The following is a 27,901-nucleotide window of genomic DNA, read 5'->3' on the forward strand; positions in this document are numbered from 1 at the left end:
GTTTCCTCCTACTACGTCACTCTGGGATAGGCTGCGAGCGACTGAGCAACGCTGTCAGTCAACGGGGTTTCGGGCTGATTACCTAGGCGTCCTCTGGTAAGCAAAACCTGGAAAATAGCGAATAATCCTCTAATATGTAAAATGTTGTTTTATTTTTAGTCTACTCGCAAAACTTGAGTTGTTTCTTTTGCATTGCCTCGCGCTCGCAATGAGCCGCTTCAAAGTTCTAAAGCTATGCTCGCGCAACTACAACGGAAACTTTTGTCGTGAAGGAAGGCCGTGCTATTTGTTGCAACAGGTCCTCGAAACGAACTATTATATTTTGTTCTTTTGACATTTTGGTTATATTTACTAAATCGCGATGTGCTTTGTTTTTACCGCAGGACGAGACTTCCAACAGGAGAAAGTCGCCTCGCCCGTCGCGGGTTAGAGTCTGGGATTAAAGTGATCGCCAGTCTCACAGCTTTCGTCGAAACTGCCCCGTGGGGATTCATGTCGTGTTGGTGAGCTAAATGCGGTACGACGCTAAAATGATGCCGGTGAGTTTGTGCTTTAATTCACTTGGCTACAAGTTTAAACGTTGTCCTTACAGCTAAAAACGTCCGTTTCCGAAATTATATCGACGCATTGTTTACACAGTGAGTTTTACCCTGGACATTTAAATCAAGTTGGGGCGGTTGCTATTCCGTGTCTCCGATAGCACGGGTTTGTTTGGATAAGTTTATTATCAGTGACATATGTATGTGCGTGTGATCGCCGCTTCTGTTGAAAAGCTATGTCATCTATTTGTTTTCTGGGATAATATCCGCACATTTGACTCCGGGTGGCTATGTTACACTGAAACAGTCCACGTCCCCTGCGTCATAACGCCACGGTGTATCTCGACCCCGTCTTGGGACAGTTAGCATCTACCTGACAACACAGTAATGTACAGTATATGCATGTACTGTCGGCTTCGTTAGTGTTATACACGTCCAGCCTGCTCAGAACAAGCAGAAGATGCCTGCCAAGCCTGGATGGCACTACGCTAACCTCAGCTCTGGACTCCTGCCATGTCCTCACCACCATCATCATCACCATCATTGCTCTTGCTGCAGTGAAAGCGTCTATCTCTCAGGACTTTGTTGATGTATGTAGGCAGTGGTCTTCTTGTATACTGTGGATGCATAACCTCCCCAACAAATAGAAATAGTGACAAAACAGTTAACAAAGCACTTTTACTTCTTTGTCACTTTGTCTACTTGCTAGTTTAAAAAAAGTAAATGAGTAACCCAAGTTTTAAACTCTAAATTGTATTTAACTGAGAAACTCATGACAAATAAGGCTGCAAACAATTGTTTTTATTATTAATTAGTCAATTTCTTCTAGATTATTTTTTAATTGAATGAAACGCAGTAAAGTATTGATAAGCTCCCCCATCATTTTCATTAATCTGTAATAATAACAATACAAATAGTATGTTGATTGGCTTCTAGCTTAATAAACTAATCATGTCAAAATCGAGGACTATTCAGCACTAGTAGCTATAATGTTTACTGAAACACTGTTGCAATTAATGCTTTTGTCTCAACTTTACACGTTAATTCTGACTCGTTCATTCCAAGCATGTTAAGTCGCACACTGTTTAACACACAGGTACACTTATTTACAAGGATTTTAACAACGAATGAACAATCCAGTGTAATCCTCTTTTGTAGTAAGTTCTGGTTCTACTAATGATACCCGTCTCTGCTTAGACCTGTGCTTCCAGTAAAACCGCTTGATTAGAGAATTAATCATCTTAGCTGTGGAGACAGTCGTATTTGGATACTATTGTCTGGCGCATGACCTCAGTCTGGCGACACTTGGTCATTTGGTATCGACAAGCTCTGTTCTTGTGGACACCGATATAAACTGTCACCCTTGTTTTCAGACAAAATCTGCTTTGGTAACTACCCTCTTTACCCCAATTCTTCACCTGAATGATTCTGTATGTGTCGTGTGTTTGAATGAGAAACAGCTTCTGGTGTTGCCTGATAAACACAAAATGGCCTCTATATAGAAATGTCTGATGAGACGTATCGTCATAGCCCATGACCCTGCTTATACACAGACCAGGGGCTCGGGGGTAGTGAGAATGTAGCGTCGTAATTACTAGCTGGGATGGTAAATAAGGGGTCACTGTTTGCTGAACACAATGAGCTGCAGGAACTCTTTAACAGCGTGTTGTGTAGAGCACATTGTGTGTTTGTGCCTGTGCTGTGGCAGCACCCTGATAAGAGATGCACACCCTTTATTGAACCAAAGCAAGGTATAACTCATTTACCCTTGATTTAACTTTATCTCTACTTAAACCAGGCTTTGGTCTACAGACACTTATCAGTGTCACATTTGGGCTTGAATTCTCTGCTGGTTTATAAAGTCTTATTTTTGTGGGGGACATTTGGCAACATTTTATATGATACACTTCTTTAAGCCACATTGTTAGTTTTGCATTCTTTCTCCACACACATTTGTACCATGTACATTTACACCGCAACAAATCTCACTGTTGCTCGACTTTGTAGCGATGGTGGGAAAAGGAGATGATGTTCTGGATGCCTGTGTGTCAACAGAAACCTGAGAAGGCTTTCTTTGCGCCACCACAAGCTTTGTGTGTAGTCTGTGGGAGAGTACGTGGTAGTTATGTAAGCAGCCTCATCAGTGATGGCCAAGGAGTTTCAAGGGCAATGTTTTGACCCAACAGTTGTTGGTATAACTGCATTAGCTGAAAAGAGTGTTGCAAAAGTGCAGCGTTAATACTTTGCTGACAACTCAGTAACATGGTTAAATGTCTTCATAGCACTGGGTCATCGATTTATAGCATTAAGTAACCAAGCCTGATTTAAGCATCACGAGGCAGAACAAAGAGTATTAGCTGAGAGGATTGATAATATGTGAACTAATTTTCTTGAATGCACACCGTCCAACTGTGCAGTGCACTTATTCCACAATACTGGCATCACATTAGACTGGTTTCTAAGAGGAAGCACAACAGAGTCACCAGAGCAGGTATCAACTTACCCGCCATGGAATATTGAGTGACTCCCATCTGCAAGGAATCCAGGTGTAAAGCTGAATTACACATTAAAGTGGTCCAATGCCAGAAAGACCCCCTTTCAAGCAGCGAGGGCATTGTGACAACATTGTTTAAGGCTGAAACACTGGTCTAGCCATGAGGAACAGCGAGGCCATCTTTCAGAAGTGTACCCAGAGTGGTTTGGGAATTAGCCTTGTAGGAAACTTGTGCCCCCTTTTTCTCCAGTCCCAGGAACTAAGGCAAAGTACGAACTAAAACGGGAATAACATTTTATTTGTAGTCCTGTTTGCACATTTGAAGAACCAAGAAGATAATGGGAAATTAAACTAATAACAGTAAGCAGTGTCTTTTTTAGAGAGGGAGTTTTTTTTATGCAATGACAATACTGTTACAAAGTTCTTTTGCAATGTACTGCGATGTGAATGGTTGTTCTTTTGGTTTGTTTAAATGTGAAACATTTCAGCTCAGCCTCTATTGGCCTCATATCGATACTACTGGAAACCAGTACTTGTTGCTGTGATAGTTACCCTCACCTCTGGCCCAGGGACTTTGTTGGGGACAGAAGCTATGGCCCCATTAGCGAAGTTTGCACACGGTTTCCTCTGGTCAAAAGTTAGCAACTGTTCTTGAGTCCCTGAAAAGTTCCTGAATTGGTAAAGGGCTTTTGTACTCTGCCTCCTCCAATCCCCCTCTCTCCTGCTTCATCAATGTCTCTTTTCTTATGGCAGATTAAACACCACAAACGCATCGTTCAGTGTGTTTTTTTTAAGGAAGCCAATTAGCGTGTTCATCACGTACACCAGGAATGAAGGGCTATTCGGAGAGTGCAGATCATAGAGCGATCGCAGTACTGCAGTGCAGACAGAGAGAAGAGGTTGTCCTGATCGAAGAGTCACAGCTCTTTCACTGCAGCTTCAGCGTGTAAAAGCTGCTTGTTTTTTCCCCTCCTAAATGTTGCAGCTGAATGAGCCGACTGTGCACTGTGTTCAGATTCCGCCTGTGTTCTCCTGTTTGTCGCCCCTGACCTTTCCTCCCTCACCCCTTCACCTCCCTAATCCAGCATATGAAAAGTGAAACTGAAAAGACGCATGAAAATAATGCATAAACCCATTAGAGTTTTTCTGCTGCCTTGCCTTTTTGAAGGACTGCTGTGCTGGAACTGTGTCAAATCTTGAAGCTGTGGGAGGGAGAAGGGAGACGAAGATGATGCTGCAGTGTCTTACTGACCTGCTGTAATCAGATTCAAAGGTGACTCCCTCAACAAGACCAAGTTGACTCATTCGCTTACCTCAGCAATACTTGTAATTGAAGGTGTGTGGACAGAAGGCCCAGCAGCCAATAAGTGAGACCCCTCAGGAGTGGTAGAATATATATGTATAGTCCAGCCTCTGTTATCTTCTGCTGCAAACTGTCCACTTCCCCAGTTGTCTCTTTTTGCTCCGAGACATTAAATCAGATGTTTTATGTTGTTGTCAATCCCCGTGTATTATATCAAACCGTCTGACACTCTGCCTCATTTTGATCTGACCACATCGATGGTGCTCCTCCAAAGTCAAAGTGTAGACACATACAGAGTACACATAGAAAACTTAATACTGTGTTTTGCACAATATTAATTAACACACTCGCCGATAGTGGGCTCTTTTACCTTCGGAGCATAATGCAGGTTTCCCAAATTGGTGTCAATGTGAAATTGTTGTTCTCTTGTGAATCCAACACACTAAAATGATTTGTCTTATTTATAGAATACAACACTGAGCAATAAGAAATGGAAATAAGAAAGAAAATACATGTATTTATAATCTATTTTTTATTTATCACTCCTTTTATCAGTAGGAGGTTGTAATTGGGTCTACCTTGGACATACAGTACGATATGCATAGGTAAAGTTCTCCGTTTGAGATTAAACAGACTCATTACTACAGCTAACTGAAAATATATGAAATGCTTCTTAGTGAGAGAAAAGTAAGTATTCCCCTCTATATATGAAATCAACAATATTTTTCAAATCAACAGCACGACTCTTCACAACAGTTTACATTTTTTAATGCAGTTTAGTGTTTCAACAGTTACTTGATCAGTGGATTGACAGAAAATGAATACTTCTGACTGAGTTATAATTTCAAGTTATGTCTTGAGTAAATATATCAAACATGTTGGGATTCTGACTATTTCGTACCATATTCAACCCAACATTTGGATATTTTGACTCTTGGCTTTAATTAGTTTAATTTTTTGCTCCTACAATTCAAGGTGTGATTTTGCATTCTTTATTTTGAATAATAAATCATATTAACATACTTTTTTTCAACCTAAATAGACAGGAGTGCGAGCTTGCACACATTAAACACCAATCAAAGATAATGAATTATCTTATTGCTGTGTTTTTGTTGTTGTATTGATGTGAATTCTCAGAGATGGGACGATCTTTGATTTGCTAATCATCCTGATAATGCAGAGTAATTCCATTACTGTACAATCCCTTGTGGTTTGTCTATTCTTTGAAATGGAAAACTGCAGTGGCAGACAGTTTAAATCACCCTTAACTCAATATGGGACCAATTGCATTTGGTCAATGATCTTGAGAGACAGATAGAATTGACCCTCACAAGGAGAGAGTGCATTGTGAATGTGGGACAGGGGTTGGTATGCTCGAAATAACGTCGTCAAAAGATCATTCTTATAACTTAATTTTCCTTGGACCTGTCCTGTACGTTTGTACTCTATTGCTGCAGTGCACATGTTCCTTATCTGGATGATCAGTGGGAGTGACACACACACACACCTACACACACCGACACACACCTACACACACACACACACACACACACACACACACACACACACACACACACACACACACACACACACACACACAGCATTCCTTCCTGTAATTGGTTATGGGTACACTGTTGCTCTTCAAACTCAAGTCTTCTCGGAGTCCTGTTTAAACAACTCGTGCGGCTTGAAAAGCCTGTTCCCCTTAGGCCTGCAATCTATGGCATCTGCTTCATGGCCCCTCTGGCTTTTAATGGAGAAGGGATCCAAATTACACAGTAAAGGGCCAAATCAGCATTTTATGGGCTGGAGGCTTTGTACCTGATATCTTCAGTTTATCGCCTAATAGTCCTGCACTTCCCTTAAGGTGCTGCATCTTATTTAATTTCATACAGGACAAAATAATTGACAAAGGAGCCTGTTTCCATGCAATAACCCAGAACAACTGTTATAGAATACCTTTTGTGTTTTTGTCCCTCTCTTTCTTAACATCTCAACAGGGCAGGTCAAGTATGTGCTGCCAGCTGTAGTCACCCTCTCTCTAAGATGTGTTCTTATTACAGTGTCTTTTATCTGAGGGTTTGATGTCGCAGCCTTTCATCTCTGAGACACACAGGCACACACTCACACTCACACTCACACACACACACACACACACACACACACACACACACACACACACTCCTATCTGTGTTATTAGAACAGATGTTCTCAAGACTGTGTAGTGTTTTTGTTCTAACCAAGTTACTACAGTACCTGTTTGTATGGGTAAACCAGGCACTGAACTGGTTATGAGAATGAACACCTGCATACTTTTGGGCCTTGGTTAACTGGAAGGATATTCCCTTTAAAACGTAAGGCATAGTGACTGTAGCATATCTGCACACTATTGCATTTAAGCTTACTATTGTAATACTGAGCCAGTAGTCTGTTGAAAGGCTATATTTTTATATAGCAGATTAACTTAATCCCAGAGATATAGCCCCAATGACCTCGCCTTATAGCTGCACTGCTTTGAGAATATCTACAGTACAGCCTGCAGTGTTAACAGCCACATGTCTTTGCACTGACTGTATTTGTGCAATTCTGAGCTGTCACACCAGTCCCAAACCCTGGGAGACAAATTGGACTAAACTGATGCTGTGATGGAATTAGAAATCTATCGTTATGATAGTGCACCGCAGCAGCAGAGGCAGGTCGTCCCCTTCTCCTTTCCCGTCCCCGGGGTGCTCTCTTAGCCCTGTCTCAGGTAGGCAGAGTGTGCAATTCAGCAGTTGCTTTTGTCATCCACTCTGATAGACGGAAGGCAAGTGTAGCACACTTCTGTCAAACGTTATAGTACGTGTCATGCACAATCCAAATTGGTACCGCTCAGCTCCCTGGTTGTGCAACGCAACCCAAAGCGGATTCTTTCTGCTGAGCTGTTGTGCTACTTTGTCTATTTTTAAATGGGCTGTTGTTGTTATGGAGGTGTTTAATTTTACTCGCTGTTGTATCTATGAATATTTAATGAACTCAAGTTGTTTGGCTGAGTCAAAATGAGGGCCACTCTTCTCACCCGTCTTTGTCGGTAGACCACCTTAATCAAGCTAGCAGAGGCTCTGCAACAGGGCTGGGCGTTATGGAGATTTTCTTCTCATTCAAAAAAAAAATTCGTATGAAAAATGACATGTAAAGTTATGTTGTTTACACACACAGATCTGTAATAATAACAATTAAAGTGGATTTTCTGCTGCGTTAGATAAGACGGTGTATAACCTATATATTTGAATAGAATTATAGGAGATGCAAATAAATTAATAATGTGTTACACAACCCTCTGTTTTTTGCATATTTTAATCTACCTAAAGCAATATGAATGTTGCAAATATGTATGAAAATTAGCCCGATTAGTTAAAATAATTGTTTCAGTGTTGCACATGTGTGCAATATCTTGGTCCATAAGCAGTGGCCGTGTATAAGGTGGATGAAGGTCGGCAGCAAAGTGCTAACTCATCTGGATGGAGGCTCGATCTGGGTAGTGGTGGCCTTGGATCATTAACTTTAGTGCTGAAGAGAATTGGCTTTTAGTGTAAGAATTGCCACTCGCAGGACTCTATTCCCCTCCCATCGATGCGTCCTGTATCCTCACTTTCTCTCAGTCCCCCACTCTCCCACCCTTCACCCCCCTTTGCTCTATTGTCTCTATTTTACTCTCCAAATATTAACAGGGTCATTTGAATGTCCTACATTGCTGGGAAGTTGTGATGATGTCAGCTGCTCTGTGCTGATCTCTCAATGGCTATTTTGCTAAAGGCAGGCTACGCAAAAGTGTTGCCAGTTGAGGTTTTACTTTAGTTATAGCCCACGACATGGTCATTTACTATGTTAACTGATAACAGTTTATTACTCATCTCTGTACCACAAACTGTAAAACTATTCTGATAAGCAGACAGAAAAAGAAAAGTCTTGGTTTTGGTTTTGGCTTTGTTCTCCGGGGTGGTCTTTCATCATAGAGCTGTTAGGTCTTATATGGCCGGTGAGGAATACAAGGTCTGTACTGTAAATTACCGACAAGGATGACTCGCTGCTGATTCGCTCTATTGACGGGGATCCTTTATTTGCATCTCTAAGGAACAAATCAGTTGACTCATGTCTTCTGAGTCAGACCACTGCCCCTTGTTTCCACCTTTACCGTGAAAAAAAAGCAAACCTTTTCTGGTTGTATATGTTGCTAAGGAGATCTTCAGAGGAAACATGTCACCTGCCCACTCACTCAGTAAGCTTCATTTGAAGAAGAAAAGAGGAATAAAGCCACTTATCTTAAGGCTGTTGTGCTTTGGCGCTGTGCACCCCACAGATCAAAAGCAACTCAAATACTTTTGTTTCTGCACTATGGCTGCAGCTGCTCTGCCCCCCCAAGCCCTTTGTGCTCATGACCCTGCTGACCTGATGTTCCCACCATAGCCCCTATAGGCTCGGCTGTTCACGGCAGCGTGCTGAGAATAGAAAAACCTAGCAGTCCAACCTGGAGGTTTAGGACACAAACGGTACTATTCTAACATTTATACACTTTTCAGTTTACTCTCACTTTTGGGCTGCTGATTTTCAGCTAATACTAGAAAGTTTCAAGAAGTTCAAGTGGTGCTGCGGCACCAAGACAGCTATGTTATTTCGTAATATTGGTTTTATCAAAGGTCATTGATAAGCTCATTTTCCTTTTTGGATGATGACATTACAGATGGCATCATCATGTTCCAGCATAGTCCGAACAGCGTCGTACGCCTACACGATAACACAAAGACATTGTTTTCACTTTCATGTTTACCGTCAGTGTTTGTTTAGGTATCATACAATTAGAAAATTATGTTTCACTCCCAGATGGCTTTAGTTTGATTTAGGCTTCTTTTCTTTTCTTTTCAGCACCCAATGCCTATTGTAACTATAAAGATAAACCATTCTTTTATTTAGCTTTTGAAAGCAATATAGCCGTTGTTGACACTTGAGTTTGGAATGTGACAAATTCCAGCTTTCGGTATGCCTGCTGTCAGAGGGCTCAATTTCCTCCTCAGTGTTGTGTTTTTTTTCCTGCAGTAGCTGAAGGCTTTTATAGTTCACTTCTTCACCGAGTGACATCTTCATTGAGATAGTTCTTTTCTTTCTTTTTAGATGGTCCTAAACCGTCTTTACCATCCGTCAGTCACACACTGACAACTCAAGGTGTGTGTGTGTGTGTGTGTGTGTGTGTGTGTGTGTGTGTGTGTGTGTGTGTGTGTGTGCGTGCACGTGTGTGTGCGTGTCTCTCTCTCTTACAGTGGTGACAACACTAGTGAGCGGTTAGATGACATGGGGCAAAATGGCAATATGGGAGCTGGCCTCTGATTAGAGGAATGACAGCTTGTAGTAGATATTCCTATCGGTTCTCCCTTTTAGACATGCCCCTCCTTTTATGTTAACCTGACACTGTTTAACTAACAGGTTGCTCATATCTGAATAAGTATTCTGGTCCCTTCATTTAAATCTCACAGCGGCAATTAATGCTGTCAGATTAAGTTCAAGACGGTAGCAGTGCAAAGTGAAACATGCAGAGAAAGGGGAAGAAATTAAATCCATGTACCACTTGTACCGCCTCCTAAAATGTCTGCAACAAATGTATTACATGAATCAAAAACAATCTGGCAAACAGTCTGTATGCATTTCTAATGTTCATTCATGCCAACAGTGTGGATGAATAAATGAATATCCAGCAAAACATTTTCTATACGCCAAGTGAGTTGAGAGGAATTAAATGGGTTGAAATTTAAAGTCCTTGCATTAAACGGTTTTGCACTTTTGGATATTATAAAACAGGCAGCAGTATCAGTAGTTTACTGTTAGAAATGGTGAAGAAGGGTCATTAATGCTTCAGTGACAAAATAAGTTTTAATTGTCAATGTGCTGCCATGTTTGAATATGCTGTACAGAATACTAACGTAAAGGGACCTATATCTGAATGACAAAATACCAGCGCTTTAACGGATGAAACCATCAATTTATTCCATGGCTGAAGAGCCATGCACATGCACACACTACTCTTTCTTCTGTTATTTAATTTAGCCATCTAATCTGCCTCTTTCTCTTTTTGCCACTGTCTCCAGATGTTCCTGACAGTATACCTCAGTAACAATGACCAGCATTTTACTGAGGTTCCTGTTACTCCGGAGACGCTGTGCCGGGATGTGGTGGATTTGTGCAAAGAGCCAGGCGAGGCCGACTGTCACCTCTCTGAGATGTGGCGTGGATCTGGTGAGTGACAGTGACAGTTCCCGCAGTGTTATCCTTATTCATCTGTCCACAATGAAGAACGTGGAATTTTTAAGTCACATGCTGTTTTGGTTGTGGAATATTATGGACGCATCCCAAGGGAGTGGAGTCAGTCTGCAGACACTTGTTTGTCTTCTTCCTTTTAATTAGAAGGAAATTGCTTTTCTGAAGTAGACCATATATGGAGATTAGCTGTATGGTCAACTGCTTAGTAATTTATTTTTGAATGGCTTATCTCTTTTGGGTCCACAATGCAAATGAAGCAGAGCCCATAATCCCTGTAACAAACACAAGCACCCAGACATCTTCCACATCTCTCAGGTGGAAAGGGGTTGAGATTTCATGCTTTCCCTCTTTCCTCCATCTCTGAGAGTCGGGAGGTATTCAGAATCAAAACTCAAGGAGCCCGGCTTCGTAGCTGTTTCCATGGTGATGCTGCCGTAAGAGTGAAGAAAGTGCCAATTATTGTGTTTGAGTACTTCCACAAGTAGTCTGAAAAGATAGTCTCATTTTGCTGCCATTTCTCTACAGACCACTGCAGTGGCATTTCGCATCAAATTTAGATGTAAAGCTATTAATAATGTGAATGTTACATAATTCTTCCGACTTGTTACGCAGTCATGCCGTTAAAATACATCTGTTTCATTGACCTCTACTTGACTGTAATGTCTCAGTCCATTTGTGTAATGAAACGGTCTTAAGCAGGTTGAAGAAAAATGTCTGAGGAATGGATGATGAGCCTTTTGGCTCAGTACCAGCCGGAATCATTGACAACACATCACAGTTGTTTACACTCAAGGTCATTACTCTGAAAGATCAACTAGATGCAGATGACGTCAGTGAAATGATTCTCCTCTCAGTGTCGGCTAGCGGTGTCGGTCTAATGCTTGAACAGCATTTTACAAAGCAAACCTCACATGCACACTTGAACTAAATGGTATTGTCACTGTGCCAAATTTAATATAAGTAAACATCTGCAATGTTGAGTTTATGGGTGTGTTTTTATCTCACACTTCAACGCTGACGTATTTATGTATTCTGTCTGCAGAGCGAGCTGTTGGTGACGGGGAGAGGATGCTGGATGTGCTCCAACGATGGGGACAACACAGGGCAGAGGTGCGCTTTTTCCTGCGTCACAATCGAGCCCCTGGCAGGGAATCAGGTAAGAGGCCCATGTCCAACACACAGCCCAACCGCACATACAGGTAGATGCAAGGGTTTCTATGGTCTCTCACATAAGAGTCATGATTTGGACGAGGGCATGCCACAGAGAAAAGACATTTTACACCAACGTAGTAAACTCCAGAGATGCCTGCAGCCTCTAAACGTACATCCACTCTGGCGTTACAAGCCTTAACATCCCGTTCGAGGTTGAGAATGGTGGTGTTACTCTGTAGACTGCTTTATCCAGAAGAGGGTTTTATATTAGCAGGCCTCAAATCTTAATCCAGCCATATTTAACCGTACCGTTGGATGCCAGGGTGTCCCAGGCACATCGTCATAAGCCTGTTACTTTTCAGTTTTCTTAGAACACAGAAAACTCTAGTATGTTGGTCTTGCACTATCCTTTCAGCTCCCAGTTGCGTAACTAAGCCCTTTTACCCCTCACAGCTTGAGTCTGGCCCAGGGATTAGAAGGCTGTTTTCTCTTCCTGTTATCTTAACTTGCTCTTGTTTTCCCACACTATTAGCTTAACTCTGCTCAGTGTTTGTAAAATAGAGGATGTTTTAATGTAACCGTTTCTGTGCTGTTAATATCATTTATAGAAATAATATCGTCCCGTACTCAGGTCTGCCGGTAGTACAGAGTCGGTTCAATGTTCACACTTCGTGTTGTTATGCAGGTGTGTTGTTTTTCATCAGGTCAGGACAAATGAATTCTTCGGTGAATTGAATGGTGCATGTATTTAACAGGCATTCTGTATGTCAAGGGTCATCTAAAAGCATTATGCAAGCTAAAGGGCTTTGGTCATGGGCCAAGGCTTTAAGGATGGGATCTGGATTGCCAGACCCCTCCTCTTAGCTGTCATTGCCAGTCGTATTGTTGTGTGTATATATAAGTGCATTTATGTACACAAACGAGCGCACACACACAAACAGTTGTGGGACCCACCGCCAGACGATTATGTATTAGGTTAAATCCTGAGATTACTGCAAGTCACAAAGAACACTTATCCCAGTTGTTTCCCAGCGAAGCCATGATCATTCAGCACTAGCCAGTCGGTTTAGCCTTGTCGTCTACTGATCTACAATCTCTTCTGCAGCAAGTCCTGAGAAAGCCGTACAGTGTGTAGCCGTGTTATTTAGAGACTATGATAGGTTGAAATGCAATGGAAAATTATTTTTCAAAGTTGTCTGCAAAGGCTTGATTTACCGTTTCTTGGTTTGGGTGAAACTGAAGCTGTCAACTGAGATGAAGACCGACAGTAGATTGTGATGTCTGATTGAGTCTTCTTTCGTTACTCAGGTGGGTCAAGAGGCTCGGAGCAGAAGAGGAATGGAGTGAAGGGTCCCCCAGACAGAAGAATGGAGAATGGGGTGAGTTTGTGCATCTTTGTTTTTTTAGACAATTTACACGTTATAAGAAGAACTTTGATTTATTCTCACAAATTATTGTTTTCTTACCCACTGACTGCACCTTATCCATACTTTAACACATTTAGTCATTTTATTTTCTTAAGTTAAAGAACAAGAAAGAAGAACTCATTTACAAAGACTTTAGTATTGCAATAACATTAGAATTACAGTCGTAGCATCCTTAAATCCTTGCAGGTCGAAGATGTTTTAATGCTCCTTTTTATTTGTATAAATTCTGTGACCCGTTTTGTTTCTTTGTACTTAACAAGCAGCCAACTTCATGATTTCCGATAAGGCGCTAATTAATTGAATTCAAAAACAGCCTGCAGTGTATAACGGAAAAATTAATCAGTGCATCATAACATCGACATTACTTATCAAGTTAAGAGTGTCACTTGAAAAAAACGTGTTTTAAGGATCCTGAGATCTCAAAATGGTCTACATCGGTCCTCTTTAATGGAAATAGGAAGAGATTGTTCCACTTAATAACCCACATGTGTTTGTCTGGTGCTACTTTTGTTTTTTTGACTTCAGTGCTTCACTTGCTGTCTTGTATTTGACCTAGAATGAAGTCAATAGAGTGTGTATTACAACATCTCTCGATTAACCTCTGCCCAGGTGGCAACACCCCGGATGGACATGACGCTGGCCGAACTACAAGAGATGGCTGCCAGACAGCAACAACAAATAGAAACTCAGCAACAGCTCCTTGCTTCGAAGGTGAGTTAAGACAGACTGCACAATGAAAGGGGAGACAGGGACTTGTAGTGAGCTGGGTGGATACAGGGGATGGAGAGGTTTAAATGGTGGAGATGAAAGTAAAAGCCAGAGGAGGAGAAAAAAAATAATGGAGATAGATTAAAGCGGGGGTAATTTGGACAAAGTGGGGAGATGATACACAAAACAAAGATAATAAAACAAGTGCACTCATGACAACAAAAATGCAAAGACCGTGTACATGTGATGGTTGAGATAGACAGGTTAGATGAGTTGTGGATGGCTGCGGGTGTCCTGTTTATAATTTGAGACGCCTGAGACAGCTGCCTGCCTTTGATTCTCACTGTGCAGGACTCATCTCATATTTGAAGATCTATATATTTGTTGTTTAAGACTTGCGTCTCATTTTGCTCAGTATTATTGGTGACTGCGCGAAAGACATTTGACAGAAAACAAGCGTGATATAATGAAATACTTAGCTGACCCTTTTTTTTCCCCTACGTATGTTTTGGTTCTTGTTGAGGTCCCTAAAAAATGTTTCTGTTCTGCCGACCCAGACATATCTACTGTATTAGGATAACTTAAACAACTTGTCTTTCTCTTTTCATTACACATTCTTAAATATGTTCTGCCAACGGCAACCTGTGTGACTTACCCACTCAAGCATTCTGATCCAATCAACTTTTGCCTGAGAATGATTTAGCAAGCCAAGGAATGTAGCCTCAAGCAGTCAAGTACACTTACAAGTCACTTTTATAAGTCAAGTAAACAAACAGACATTCCCATCAGCACACATCACCTGGTACAGCTCCCGGTAGAAACAGTGTGCTATCTTAAAACCTGTTTGGGAGAGTTTTCTTTACTCTTGTTTCACCAAGTATATTATGAAATGCATTCATGACAGCCTTTAGGAGTTTAAATCGTGTGCTTGCAACAGCCCTGTTACTGCCAGCCCCAAACATCTCAGTACAGCTGTCGTTCAGTCCTTTGCCTTATGACACTTGTACAGCAGCTGTTGAGGAATATTCGGCCTTGGATTCCTCATAAATTAAAGTGTCTGATTTACTATGTTTCTGACCTTTGCTCCTTTTTCCTCCCTTTTATCTTTCCAGGAGCAGAGGCTGCGCTACTTAAAGCAGCAGGAGCAGCGGCAGCAGCAGCAAGCTTCTGAGCAGGAAAAGCTCCAGCGCCTTCGAGAGAACATTGAGAACCAGGAAACTCGGCTCAAGAAGGTCCGGGCCCTCAAGGGCCAAGTGGAGCAGAAACGACTCAGCAATGGCAAACTGGGTAAACTAATGGACTGAATTTTATTTGTTTACGCCTGCTTGGGATTTTGGATGAGTAGAAGCCTGGAAGATTTGATTGTAATAAGTTAAGACCCAATGTCTTCCTGTTCACTTTCCGTCATGATACTGTTTCTCACACCTCTATGCCTCCATAATTTTCACACACCGTCCCTCCACCTTCCTCTTGTCTTCATGCCTCTACAGTGGAAGAGATTGAGCAGATGAACAACCTGTTCCAACAGAAGCAACGAGAACTAGTGACGGCTGCTTCCAAGGTGGAGGAGCTTAGCCGTCAGCTGGAGTTGCTCAAAAATGGCAAAATGGACAACATCCATGACAGCCAGAGCTCTGTGGCTGAATTAGACCGTCTCTACAAGGAACTACAGGTGTGCAGAAATAATATAGACAACACCAAAACAGAAATTAACTTGTTTTAAATGAACACAAACGTTGAATGATGTCTTGTCTTTGTCCTCGTGCCGTTTCCTTCTTGCCGGCCAGCTGAGGAACAAGCTCAACCAGGATCAAAACTCTAAGTTGGTGCAGCAGAGAGAGGGTCTGAACAAACGCAACCTGGAGGTGGCTGCCATGGACAAACGGATCAGTGAGCTCAGAGACCGGCTGTGGAAGAAGAAGGTTGCGCTGCAGCAGAAAGAGAACTTGCCTGTAAGTATTATAACGTCACAAAATCATAGAAATATTCACATAACCTAATACAGCACCCCCTCATGTGACCTCAATGTTTTGTGAACGTTGTTCACTTAGCTTTGATTGTTGTTGTGTCTTTCTCACAATTTGTCAAGCCACTATTGTTTAAAAATACAAAACAAGTAATGGAAATGTTTTTTTATCATAGCTCCCCCTAGTGGCCAGATTATAAAGGATGTTTGTATCTCTCTTTACATCCTAAAGCCCCAGATGCCCTGGCATTCAGAGCTCACCAATGCCAACGTAAGATATCTTCGGTGTGGGAAAACCAAGTGGCCCCCTCTCTATCAACGAAATCCACTCCTATCTATCTTTTTCCTTTCTTTGATCTCTCTATCTGAGATGGCTGGTGGGGATTGATCACAGTTTTGATCATGTCACAGAGTTCCATCTGAGTTTATTCTCTCACTTCTTCACTCAGCTGTTTCCCATTCGGCAGAAACAAATCCTGAAGATGAGAGAGGAGTAATGAGTGCAGGCTGGCATCTTAGACGGGCAGGAATGTCAGGGGAGATGCTATCTTATTTAGCTCCACGGACACAGGAAAAGGCAAATAATCAGTTTACTAACAGCAAGATCTATCTTACTAAAATGCCTTGGCTTTTCAAAACACATTAGATATGAAATACATAGCAGGGTTTAACACATACTAGAACTAGGCGGGCTGAATAATTCAGTCTTTGCACTAGCTGTAATTGGTTTCAAAGTTTTGGCTCAGAATTGGCTGCCTGGTGTCTCCTCTGCTCCCCTCTCCCTTTTCCTGGAGTTGTTTTTCTCACAGGTTGCCATGGGACTATAAATAAGAATCAACGGACTTGTGTGGAAGAAAATATTACATATTTACTGCTTGAGGATGCTTATGTTGGGATAGGAAAGATGCAAGAATGGACAAAAAGAAAATCTTATCATTCTGATTGGATGATGGATGATTTTATGTTTGTACCCTCTTATGAACACAAATCACTTTACTTTGTCCTCTATGCTGTAATATCTTTTACTGTGTACTTCTGATGGGTTCAATTTCCTCTCAGACATAATTACGGGGTTTCATTGGCCTTCATCATTAACTTTCTTTCTTTCATACAAATTAACATTCAACCAATTAACCTCAAATATTGTTTTTCATTATATATATATATATATATATATACTGGTGATTCATAACTTTGTAGTGCAAATTACAAAGCTGTATTCAATACCATCAGATTATTTTCTGTGTTTGCGGTATGCAATGTTTTCTGAGCAAATGCAGTGTACAAGATCCTAAACGACCTATAAGTTAGCAGATAAATAATACATGTTACATGGATATTTAACAAATCCTTCGGAGGCTCAGATAGCTTGGATAAAGTAGGAACGAGCACCCTTAATCCAACTTTAAAGAAGCCCAACTTCTCTTTTGATGTGCCTTCGACATGCATAATAAAGTAGGAACAGAACAGAGAAAGGTGTGTGTGTGGTTTAGAGATGAAGGCCTGAATAGGTCCCAGTAAGGAGGTGATTTACCCACACTCTGCCTGGAATCATAATGAGTAGCCCTTTTTCACTCCAGCACAAAGAACACTCCATCCAAGCTGCTCTCTCCTCCACCCAAACAGCAAGCGTCTGGCTGACATCACACAACAAGCACATATGACCACACTGACTGAAGAGAGGTAGTCTGAGCACTGCCGGCCTAGAGGCGATCCTGCACCGTCTTAGAGTCACATAGCTCAGGAGACACTGGAAAATGCTTATATTAGATTGGAAAAAGGGTATTATTTGAACTGCCGTTTCATGTTTGTTTTTTTTCTTTCAAGAATGGCTATCCTAGTAAAGAGAGGGCTTCAAAAGACACTCATCTTCAGGTAACTAAACTAGAATTGGAGCTGAACATATGTGTCTCATTTCTTTCTAACCTGATCTCTTCAGTATGACTTGGCACATCGGATTCCATTAGTTATGTTTTTCTTTAGACATTTGATGGGCATCGTGAGCCATCTTCATCTTGTGTAAAAGAAACAGCTTGTCAAAATGACATTAGCTGTGGGATACGTTTTTGTTTAGGAGTTGAGCTGTTTTTAGAAAGAAGGTTTCTTCTGTGAGATGTTGTATCCATCACAATGTGACTTTCCCCTAACTTCAATGTCTCTAATTCAGCTTTAAATTAAAATGCAGGATTTAAGAGGTTGTTCGGTCAGTGAGAGGACGTCACATCAACTTTACAAGGAGAGCCCACTCTGATCTTTAAAAGCTTAGCTATCCCTGCTGGCCTTAAACTCCCTGCATAACTTTTAATTGCAACAATATTTATTTTTATCAAAAGCAAAATGCTAATATAATTAAAAGCATGAATACTTAAGACATCTGGGTAAAAAAACATTCCTGCATGAGCAATAGTAATCCATGCATTTTCTTGAAGCAATGTGATTATTTTGTAACAATTAACAATTGCTTAGAAACCTAAACACCAGAGTGAGTGGTTTAAGGTGATGTTGGTCTGTCGTTCCAACATTTTAGTCTCCAGTGAAACATCCAGATTATTGTTTGGTGGGTTACATCATTGTATTTAAGAGACATTCATGGTCCTCAGAGAACCATGACCCACCATCAAGCCCGACCAGCAGGTCTAAATTTTCACCCGTATCAGACTTCATGACAGTGTGCCTCACAAACATTTATAGCTCTCTCACCGTAATGCCCATTTTGCGAGCACTACCAACAGGTTGGAAAAATTAAGACTTACAGACCTCCGATAAACAGAATAAATCCTTTTGAATTGAATAATAACATGGTCTGCTCTGGCGCCACCCTCAGGCCAACGTTAATATTTTAACCTGGTGTGGCAAGAAGGCCAAGTTGTTTTTCAACTTTCATTTTTTTTCAGTTTTTTTTTTTCTTTATCATAAAATTAATATCACAGCCTCAGAGTGCTGCTATATATATATTTGTGTTGTTGAATAGTGCATCAACATTAACAATGATTTCAGCATGCATTCTGCATACTCATCTCAATCCCAAATCTTTGAATCATTTATAAGAAAACATCAGATACACTTTTGGTCACTGTTTAAATAGTGCGTTCTTTCTTTCTGCTGTACAAGTTTTTTACTCTCCCCGACTTTTGCTGCTCTTAACAGGCTCCTCTCATCTATTCTCTCAAATCCTTTCACTGTGCAGGTTCCCTCTGATGGTCAAGCAGGACAGCAGTTGGGTCCGTCTCGTGTGGCGGCGGTCGGCCCGTACATCCAGTCGTCCACCATGCCCAGAGGCCCAGTAAGGCATGACCTACTTGTAAAACCGGCCTACCCAGACGGCACCGCCACTCTTCCAGCCCACGAGCCACAGGGCAAGGCCGGCACAGGTGAGCCGTCAGAGACAACACATTATCTGCAGCCTTACACCTCTTTTCCTTGAGGGTCATTACTCAGATCTCTTGACTTGGAGATCCTTCACTTTGTCCCTCCTGTCTTTTTACAAATCATTTCTTCAACTAAATTTAGTAATTGCTAAGTCAGCAACGGCGCCCTCAGCAGCAGCAGATTCAAAACATTATCACAAACTTGTAATGAGAGTCTTTAACTACTGTTCCCTGTGTCTTTCTGAATGTCATCATGGGATTTGGTATGGTATTTGTTAATAGAAATGTGACTAATTTAATTGCGAGACTGTCCTGCCTCCAGCAGGAGCAGAGGAGTCTGGGACACCAGCTGGCTGTGATGTCAGTCTGAGCTCAGAAGGTATTTAGTTACCTCTTGGATGGTGTGTTGTGACCGAGTATTGCAGAGCCTAAACTTTGAACCCTGTCTTCTAGTCGCCTTATATTTTCTCAATAACTCTAGATATATTTTGCAGTGAGTGAACCATTTTTTTTAACCATTACCACAGTGTGTGTGTCTCTTTATGCCACTATTTTTTTTTCTTTTTAAAATCAAGTTTGAGAGACGGTACAAAGTAAGCTGTTGTTACAACTGTACCGTTTCCCCGCAGACTGAAGTAGCATGTGTGCTGTGTAATGGAGGGGAAGAAGTCAGTCTAAACACAAATGATGGACAAGAGCAACATATCCCTCTTATGTTCTATGTGCCATCCTCTTTCTCAGTAATTCTTTCTCCTGCTCTTTAGTCTCGCTCTCTTAGACCTAAATCAGTACCCCAGTGTATAGTGGGCCAGCAGTGTGCTTTATATTATTAAAAATGAATGATCCGGCATCAAAAGTAGTCATTACACAACAACAGAAGGCCCTCCTCCTTTATTCCCTCTCTAACTTTTTAAACAGTCCACGTTTTCCTATTTAAAGCATTCCACATTCAGGAAGTAAAAGTAACAGGTTTTTACCAGTCTGTCATGATGTTGCACGCAATTGTTTCTGCATGCTGAGTTGATTTGCAGTATGGGAAGAAGAGAGATAGGGCTGGGGATGGGCGGGGATGCAGAGGAATCTGCTCTTCGTATACACCCGGTTCTTCTCTAGCAGGGACGTTGTGCATAGCGTCAGGCAGGCTCCTGGGGTTTGTGCTGGTCTCTGTGTGACCCCGCAGAGGGGTCCCTGCCTGGGTCCAGCCAACAGCTGTCTAGAGCAAAGGAAGATTTGGAGCTCTAAGGCTATTTGTTTTTGTTTGTTTTTTTGTCTTTTGAATGCATCTTCCTCAGAAGCCATGTTCTTGCTTAAGCCTCTGAAAGAGCTGCGGGCTAAGAGAAAAGGTACACACTTGTGTTTGTTTTGTGGCTTCTCAAAGGCTTTGTGTTTATTTTTCATGAGTGATTCTCACTGAAAAAGATGACATTCTCAAAATTTTCTGGTTGGATCTTTTGCCCCGTTTCCTTGTATTGCTGCTGTTTGTTAAAGCGTGTTAGTTTAGCTTTTTTCTTAGTTCTTTTTCTGCTGCTCTAAATGGGTCAGTTGGAACAAATACATAACTTTCAATTGAACTGACATGCTGTGCGTATTCTGACCAACCCAATCAGGTCTTGTTTGCAAAAATGTGTGTGAGTTTGTTGGCGTATTTGTACAGCACCTCCTTGAGAGGGAGCATTTAACTACAGTCTGCAGGCACTGTGATGAAAATCATCATGGTTTACCATCTTTGATGTGATGCTAATTTTGCTAGTTGTAAGAGCCCCATGCTTTTGTGGGTCATCTGACTGTGGATGTCTGTGGATGTCTGTGAACAAGCATGGCCACTGGCTGGGTCTTAGTCAGTCAACCAAAATAACAAATGATGAGTAGCGAGAAAGGCAAAATGCTTCAAAATTCACATGTTTTTTTTCTTATTTCGAGAAAAAAATCCATGACTGTTCGTTCTGTGTGACCCCCCCTATCACACAGCTCAGTGAAGTCTCTGTTTATCTTGATAAATAATGTCTGACGCTATTTTCCAATCTGAGAACTGCTACTTTCTTTTGTCTTATTCTTATGTAGAAAAGAAAAAATAAATGTTATTTCATGCTAACACTAAATGATCTGTCTCTCATTTTTGCTTTCTTCTTTCTTGCCGGTCTCACAGGCCTTCAGCCATCCAAGCTGGCAGACTGGAGCTCTTCAGGTCCAGAATCCAACACTAACGGTTATGGTCCAGCTTCAACACTACCACGAATGACCTCTCACTCCAACGCAAACACAGAACAAGGTAAGAGACATAAACACATACTGCACAATAGTCATTATGGAAAGTACAAGTAGTGTTACAGAACAACAGCTTCCAAAGGGGCTTCTGTCCTACTGTAAAGTCACAGTGCGTCTGAACATGAGACCAAACTGATTACTGCCTTTCATTGTGGTGTTTGCATAGGCGAGACGGAACTAAAGAGGGACAGAAAAGTGCGTCCATTTTCCATGTTTGAGCCAACAGAAGCTCCCGCCACCTCCCTACGCAAAAACCAGAGCAGTGATGACCTGGTCAGGGACGCTCAGGTGAGAGTGAATACAAACATTGTCTTTTCATCCTCACAGTAAAAAAAAAATCAAATTTAGTAATTACCAACATTAACACACTTTGGCATCTAATTATCTTTCTATCTTTCTGTAGTTGGCTCCCAAAGCTCCAGTCAAGGTGCCTCCTCCTGTTCCTACCAAACCAAAAGGCCCTGGTGTCGTGCCCTATGGCAAACCAGGTCTCAACACAGGCACATTCCCCAAAACCAAGCCCCACAGCCAGCAGCCCCCGGCTGAACAGGGCCACAGCCCTCTCCCACCCTCACAGAGCCAGACACTCCCCCTACCCTCCAAGCAGGAGACTCCACCTGCAGCCACCGTACGGCCCTTCACCCCAGAGCTGCCCTCCTCCAAAGACGCCAGCATGAGTAAGCCCCAGACCTTAACGGCCAGCTCCATTTACTCCATGTACACCCAGCAGCCTGGCTCAGGGAAGCCCTTCAACTTGCCTGGTGTGCTGGGCGCGCTCAACAGGTCTCAGAGCCGCACCAATGGATTTGCCAGTGGTAAGAATATCCATGTACATAGTGTTGTTGAGGGTACACAGCTGAATGGGTTCATTCTTCTTTACAAAGTGTACTTAGATCGATTACATAAAGAAATAGAGGGTCACACTTGACATGAGACATAACTCCACTGTAACACACAAAATCAAAGAGTCATATCTAGTGAGAGAATAGATTTTGTACACAGTATCCCTCTGACTGGAATACAAATAATATCTGAAGACTGACTATGATGTAAACAAGGGTTAAGAGAAGTTCGAGATGTATTCACCTGGAGGTAAATCTACTCTGATGCCTGGAAGAAAATATTTACACGCCACTGACCAGAGGGGCGAGCTATAGGGGCAAAGCCATCTGTTAGATCTTCACTCTACAAACGCAATCACAGCTGCAAAAATTAAATGGAACACAGTTTTCTCCAGCCCTGAGTCTGTGCGGAGGATTTTCATATAATCCACACTAGCTCTGTAAAATTAATACACAGGTTTAGAAACGAATACAAAATACAAGTTGTGTATTGGTGGGAAAAGATATCTTGATTTTATCGGATCTGTTTTTACGGTGTTTTATCACAACATCTCTTGCGTTGCGTTTTGCTGACCTGACACACGTTTTACAGGCTCAGTAAGTCAAGTAGCAGGGTTAAAGTATAGTATCTAACGATTGATTAGCAGCATGACTTTCATAATGTTGTCATGATTTTAAGGCAGTAGTGATGAGGTTCCATATTATAATGCACACGTTATGATACTCCCCTTCGGGCCAATAAAGCAGTTTATACTAGAATTGGTAGAGAGCAGAGCGTCGGTCCTTAAGGTATCAGTGTGATGTTGGTGGTATCGCTGTAGACATGGCAGTCATGACACTTGTTTCCTGTCTCTGTTTGTAGTGTATGGTAAACCAGTGATCCCTGGAGGAGGCTCCCTACATCCAGAGAACCCTTACATGGACCGGCGGTCCCCCGGCCTAGAATCAGACGTTGAACACAATGGACCCAACAACGTGGGTCCCAGCCCGTCGGAGGGTCCCCAAACAGAAACAGAACGCACCCCCCGGCCTCTCAGTCCCACCAAGCTGCTTCCCTTCATTTCCAATCCCTACAGGCATCAGAGTGATGGTGACCTGGAGGCCCTGAGGAAGAAGCTCTACAATGCACCAAGGCCCTTGAAGAAGCGCAGCTCCATCACTGAACCAGAAGGTCCTGCAGGGCCCAACATTCAGAAACTCCTCTACCAGAAGACCACACTAGCAGCCATGGAGACTGTGACTACACCAACTACTCCAACCTATGCTGGTGAAGCAGAGAAAGCGCCGGAAGGATCAGCGGGACCACATGTTCCAAGCCATCTGAGTGGTGCAGAGAACCACCCATCAGAGACGGGTCAGACTCTGGAAGGAGGACAGCTCCCATCTCTCATCCCAGGTGCTAAAGTCCCCGTCCCAGGCCCTGCTGAACAGACCAAACCACATTCAGCCATTCGCCAGCGAGAGGACATTATCCCTCCTCCTCCCCCATCCCACCCAGCCCCCAGGCCAAATGATGCTCTATTCCCACCACCACCCCTCGCTGACTTGGAGGATACGATGGCCAACCTGCCTCCTCCACCCCCAGAAGGCTTCCTGGAAGAGTTCCCCCCCTACCCACCGCCCCCGTACCCAAGTGGAGCCGAGCAGGACAGCTTGGGAGAGGACACCTTTAACATGAAGGCCCCTGAGGTCACTGGCCTGATCACGCTGCCACCGGTATGAATCACCACCTTAACCTGTTGAATCAAAATTATAATTTGACTCTCCGGGGTCTGTTTTGTGTCAATTCCGCCTCAAAATTCTGTCTATAGCACAGATTATACTTGTGTGTGTGCTTTTGTGCGTGTGTGTCTGTTTTTTAATCCCCTGCTCACATATTTGTTTGTTTGTACCACAGCAACAAGTCATGAGTTACAGTTTGTACACATTCTACTTTTTAATGGCCTGCCAATTAACAGCAGTGACCTGGTCTGATATATTGTTTGATAATCCCCATGAAGCACTGCTATTGTTTCTGACCTTATTCTGCTTACACTAAGCGGATACCCATTTTCCCCCATTCAGTGTTGTAAATAAACACCAGTTTACATGTTCTTGTTGTTAAGCTCCTAGTGGAACTCATTAAGTGGGTTTATGGTGAGGTGGCAGGTTTTACCCAGAAAAGACCAACCAATGAGAAGTGAACATTGTGACCCATTTTGCCCCCCCCACCTCCGGTTCCCTACTTTTGTCACTGCCGTGACTTGGTTGCACAATCATGGTTTTAGAGGACTGAATTTGTTTCTGGATAAACTGGATTAGCAATGCACTCAGAGCCGGGAAACAAGTCCCTCCTCTGCTCTCAGTCCAGATTGAACGCCACAGAGAGTGGACGCTTGCACTTCGGCAGGACACACTTCAGGATGAGACTCTGCAGTCGCACGTCTTAGATTTTACATTTCTCTGTGTTGTGATAACTGTTTAAGATCGCTTGTGTGATACATCGTTATGATTGTGTCTTCAGGGAAAGAGGACCAACTTGCGCAAGCTCGGCTCTGAACGCATCGATCACGCCATGAGAGTGAAGTTCAACCCACTGGCTTTGCTGCTGGACTCGTCTCTAGAGGGAGAGTTTGACCTGGTCCAGAGAATCATCTATGAAGTAAGACATGTTCTCCACAAGAAGTATTTTATGTATTTTAACATGGTTACAGTTGTTTTTTGTTAGTCAGATTCATATAAGTTTTCATTAAAGATATCTAAAAGTAGTTATATTTCATAATTTGCTGGTGCTGAAACTCTTAGTAATTTGTAATTTCTCATTCTCAGGTGGAAGATCCCAGTTTGCCCAATGATGAAGGAATCACTGCCCTACACAATGCTGTCTGTGCCGGACATACGGAGATTGTCAAGTTTCTGGTTCAGTTTGGTGTCAATGTCAATGCTGCCGACAGTGATGGCTGGTAAGTTCAAGTCGGCCTCTGACACGATTGATTTGCCTCAGACCAGTCCAAACCATTTTATTTTGCTCGGTCCTTCTAACACAGAATTACAATAAACTTAAGGTAAAAAAATAAATGAATAAAAAATAAAGAACACAACTGGTAACAGACCTGCTCTGTTCCCAAGACAAGGACAACAACTTACCTCCTTTTTTGTTTTTCTTTCTTTTTTCTAATATAGGACACCTCTTCACTGTGCTGCATCCTGTAACAATGTGCAAGTGTGCAAGTTTCTGGTGGAGTCCGGTGCAGCAGTGTTTGCTATGACCTACAGTGACATGCAAACGGCAGCTGATAAATGTGAAGAGATGGAGGAGGGCTACACCCAGTGCTCCCAGTTCCTCTATGGTCAGTTAAAACTGTTATTTTAGATTTCTTTGTTTTTTGCTCTATGTTACGCATGCTTCGTTCCTTTTTTATAATCATTTTGTGTTATGTTCTGTGTCTATGTTTCAGTCAAACTCACTACACTTCAGTCTTTTTGTGTTAATTATGTTTCCGTTATTTTAAATCCGTCTGCCCTAAGGTGTGCAAGAGAAGATGGGCATCATGAACAGGGGAGTGGTCTACGGTCTGTGGGAATACAACGGCGAAAACCCCGATGAACTGATGTTCCGCGAGGGAGACTGCATGACCATCGTGCGAAGGGAGGACGAGGACGAGATAGACTGGTGGTGGGCGCGCATGGGTGACACTGAGGGGTACATTCCCCGCAACCTCCTCGGGGTGAGTCACTGAAACTGTAATAAAGATAAGTGTGTTTATTATTTCATGTACAAATGTGCATTGTTGACATGTCTTCTTCTTGTCTCTTACAGCTCTATCCCAGAATAAAGCCAAGACAGAGAACCCTCGCTTAAAGCGCTGCGCTTTCTAGTGTGCCAGAACCCTCCAAAACACTAACACACACACACACACACACACACACACACACACACACACACACACACACACACACACACACACACACACACACACACACACACATATATATATATTTATATTTATATATATATATATATATATATTTATATATATATATTTATTTATATATATATATATATATATATATATATATATATATATATATATATATATATATATATATATATATATACACACACAGGCTTTAACAGGCTGGGGAAGACACTGCTGAAATGAAGAGACAGAGACAGACCAAACAATATGAAGGATCAACTATGAACTCTTTCTCGCACTTTTTTTTCTGTATCTACAACAGAGGGATTCTCCCTCACTTATTTTTCCAGGCCACACTGTGTACTATGTACTTGAGATGCTATTGAAATTGTTTTCCTTCATTCTACTGTTTTTGTTGTGTATGTAATTAGTGTCTAAAACTATTTCTTAACTGACAGAAACACAAATGTTGGGATAAATGGAACAAGCGGTATTCTTATTGCGAGACCTTTTTACACTTTGTAATAGTCTTTTGAAACTACTTTGGGCTCAACATTGCATGAGATGAACAAGTGGATGATGATGATGAGGATGCTTTTAAAAATGTTCTGTTACCGAGACAATCTTTGGGGAGTGCCTGTGTTTCATCATCTGTATTGACTGACTGTGCCTCTTTATAACAGCACGAGAGGGGTGAAGTTTCAGTTGAGACCATCACTGTTCTGACGAAAAAGTAAATGAGATGATTGGTGATGAAGCTTTTGATTGGTCTATTGCTGTTTATTCTGTGGTCTATGATACCATACCCAGAAAGCCAGTCTGCTTCCTTGCGTTGTGGTTGAGATGCCATAGATACTCATGTAATTGTATGACTTAAAACTAGTGAAAAGTTACTGTAGAAATTATATTGTTATGAAAATGGACTTTCAAGCTCTTTAGAAATGTTTTTGACCAGGAAGGAGATGTCATGCAGTATAAAAATAATAAAAAATATGTATTACAGGCATTTCATGACAATGTAATATTGTAAGAAGGAAAACGTAATACCAGAGACGTTTGTAATAATCAGTAAGTGAAGAAGATGCTATATCGTAAAGACGGAAACAATTTCTCAAGTCAAATTAAAAAGAGGGGACTTGTACAAATGAGTTCCCACAACCCATCACTTATCTGTCAAATCAGATGTATTTATTTTTGTTACTTTTTTCTTTAGCGCTTTTGTCAGTATAACCACAAATGTACTTTAGTATTTCAAACATTTACAATAAAATACTTTGTACTACGTTGGTATGGTCTTCTTGTGTAACCATAAATACAGACTGTTTTCCAGTTTTCTCATCCTTGTGTGTGTGTGTGTGTGTGTTTTTTTTTTTTTTGTTTGTTTGTTGCAATCGCGCTGTTGCCCTCTGCTGGTAAGGTTGATGACTAGTCACCTCCCAGAGCATGACTCCAAATATGGAAAAAGAGTCTGGAGTGTGGGAGCAGATTATATAATAAACAAATATTGTATATATACTATATGTTATATAGTAATGCAGTACATAAAACTCGATAAAGACGACTTAAAAAACAAATATTTTTAGTGCCACTGGGATGGAGATCGCTCTGCTTCCTGTTTGTGCAATTGCATTTACGGGCCGAATAGTTATC

The 27,901-nt window shown here is 41.8% G+C and overlaps 1 protein-coding gene across 6 annotated transcripts; it reads left to right on the top strand.

Moving 5' to 3' along the window:
• tp53bp2a (tumor protein p53 binding protein, 2a) lies at positions 1–27,534 on the top strand. 6 transcript variants are annotated; one of them, XR_011077086.1, is made up of 22 exons: positions 1–96; positions 384–539; positions 10,453–10,600; positions 11,667–11,780; positions 13,085–13,155; positions 13,813–13,914; positions 15,024–15,198; positions 15,402–15,583; positions 15,699–15,863; positions 16,110–16,148; positions 17,705–17,752; positions 19,065–19,248; positions 21,392–21,514; positions 21,677–21,798; positions 21,914–22,325; positions 23,215–24,068; positions 24,856–24,993; positions 25,161–25,294; positions 25,515–25,681; positions 25,860–26,059; positions 26,152–26,273; positions 26,450–27,534. XR_011077086.1 is itself a non-coding variant. In XM_068567970.1 (22 exons), exons 4-22 carry the CDS (start codon positions 10,453–10,455, stop codon positions 26,191–26,193), a joined length of 3,420 nt encoding a protein of 1,139 aa, XP_068424071.1. In that variant the 5' UTR covers positions 1–96; positions 384–539; positions 9,485–9,535; the 3' UTR covers positions 26,194–26,296. The 6 variants fall into 6 exon arrangements, 5 of the variants coding, with proteins under 5 accessions (XP_068424071.1, XP_068424069.1, XP_068424072.1 ...); XM_068567970.1 differs by lacking the exon at positions 26,450–27,534 and adding an exon at positions 9,485–9,535 and having other exon boundaries at positions 26,152–26,296; XM_068567968.1 differs by lacking the exon at positions 26,450–27,534 and having other exon boundaries at positions 26,152–26,296.
• The last annotated feature ends 367 nt before the right edge of the window (positions 27,535–27,901 follow it).

Source organism: Clinocottus analis, unplaced genomic scaffold (genome assembly GCF_023055335.1).
Source record: "Clinocottus analis isolate CAN_PGR_092001 unplaced genomic scaffold, fCliAna1.0.p SCAF_8, whole genome shotgun sequence".
NCBI lineage: Eukaryota > Metazoa > Chordata > Actinopteri > Perciformes > Cottidae > Clinocottus > Clinocottus analis.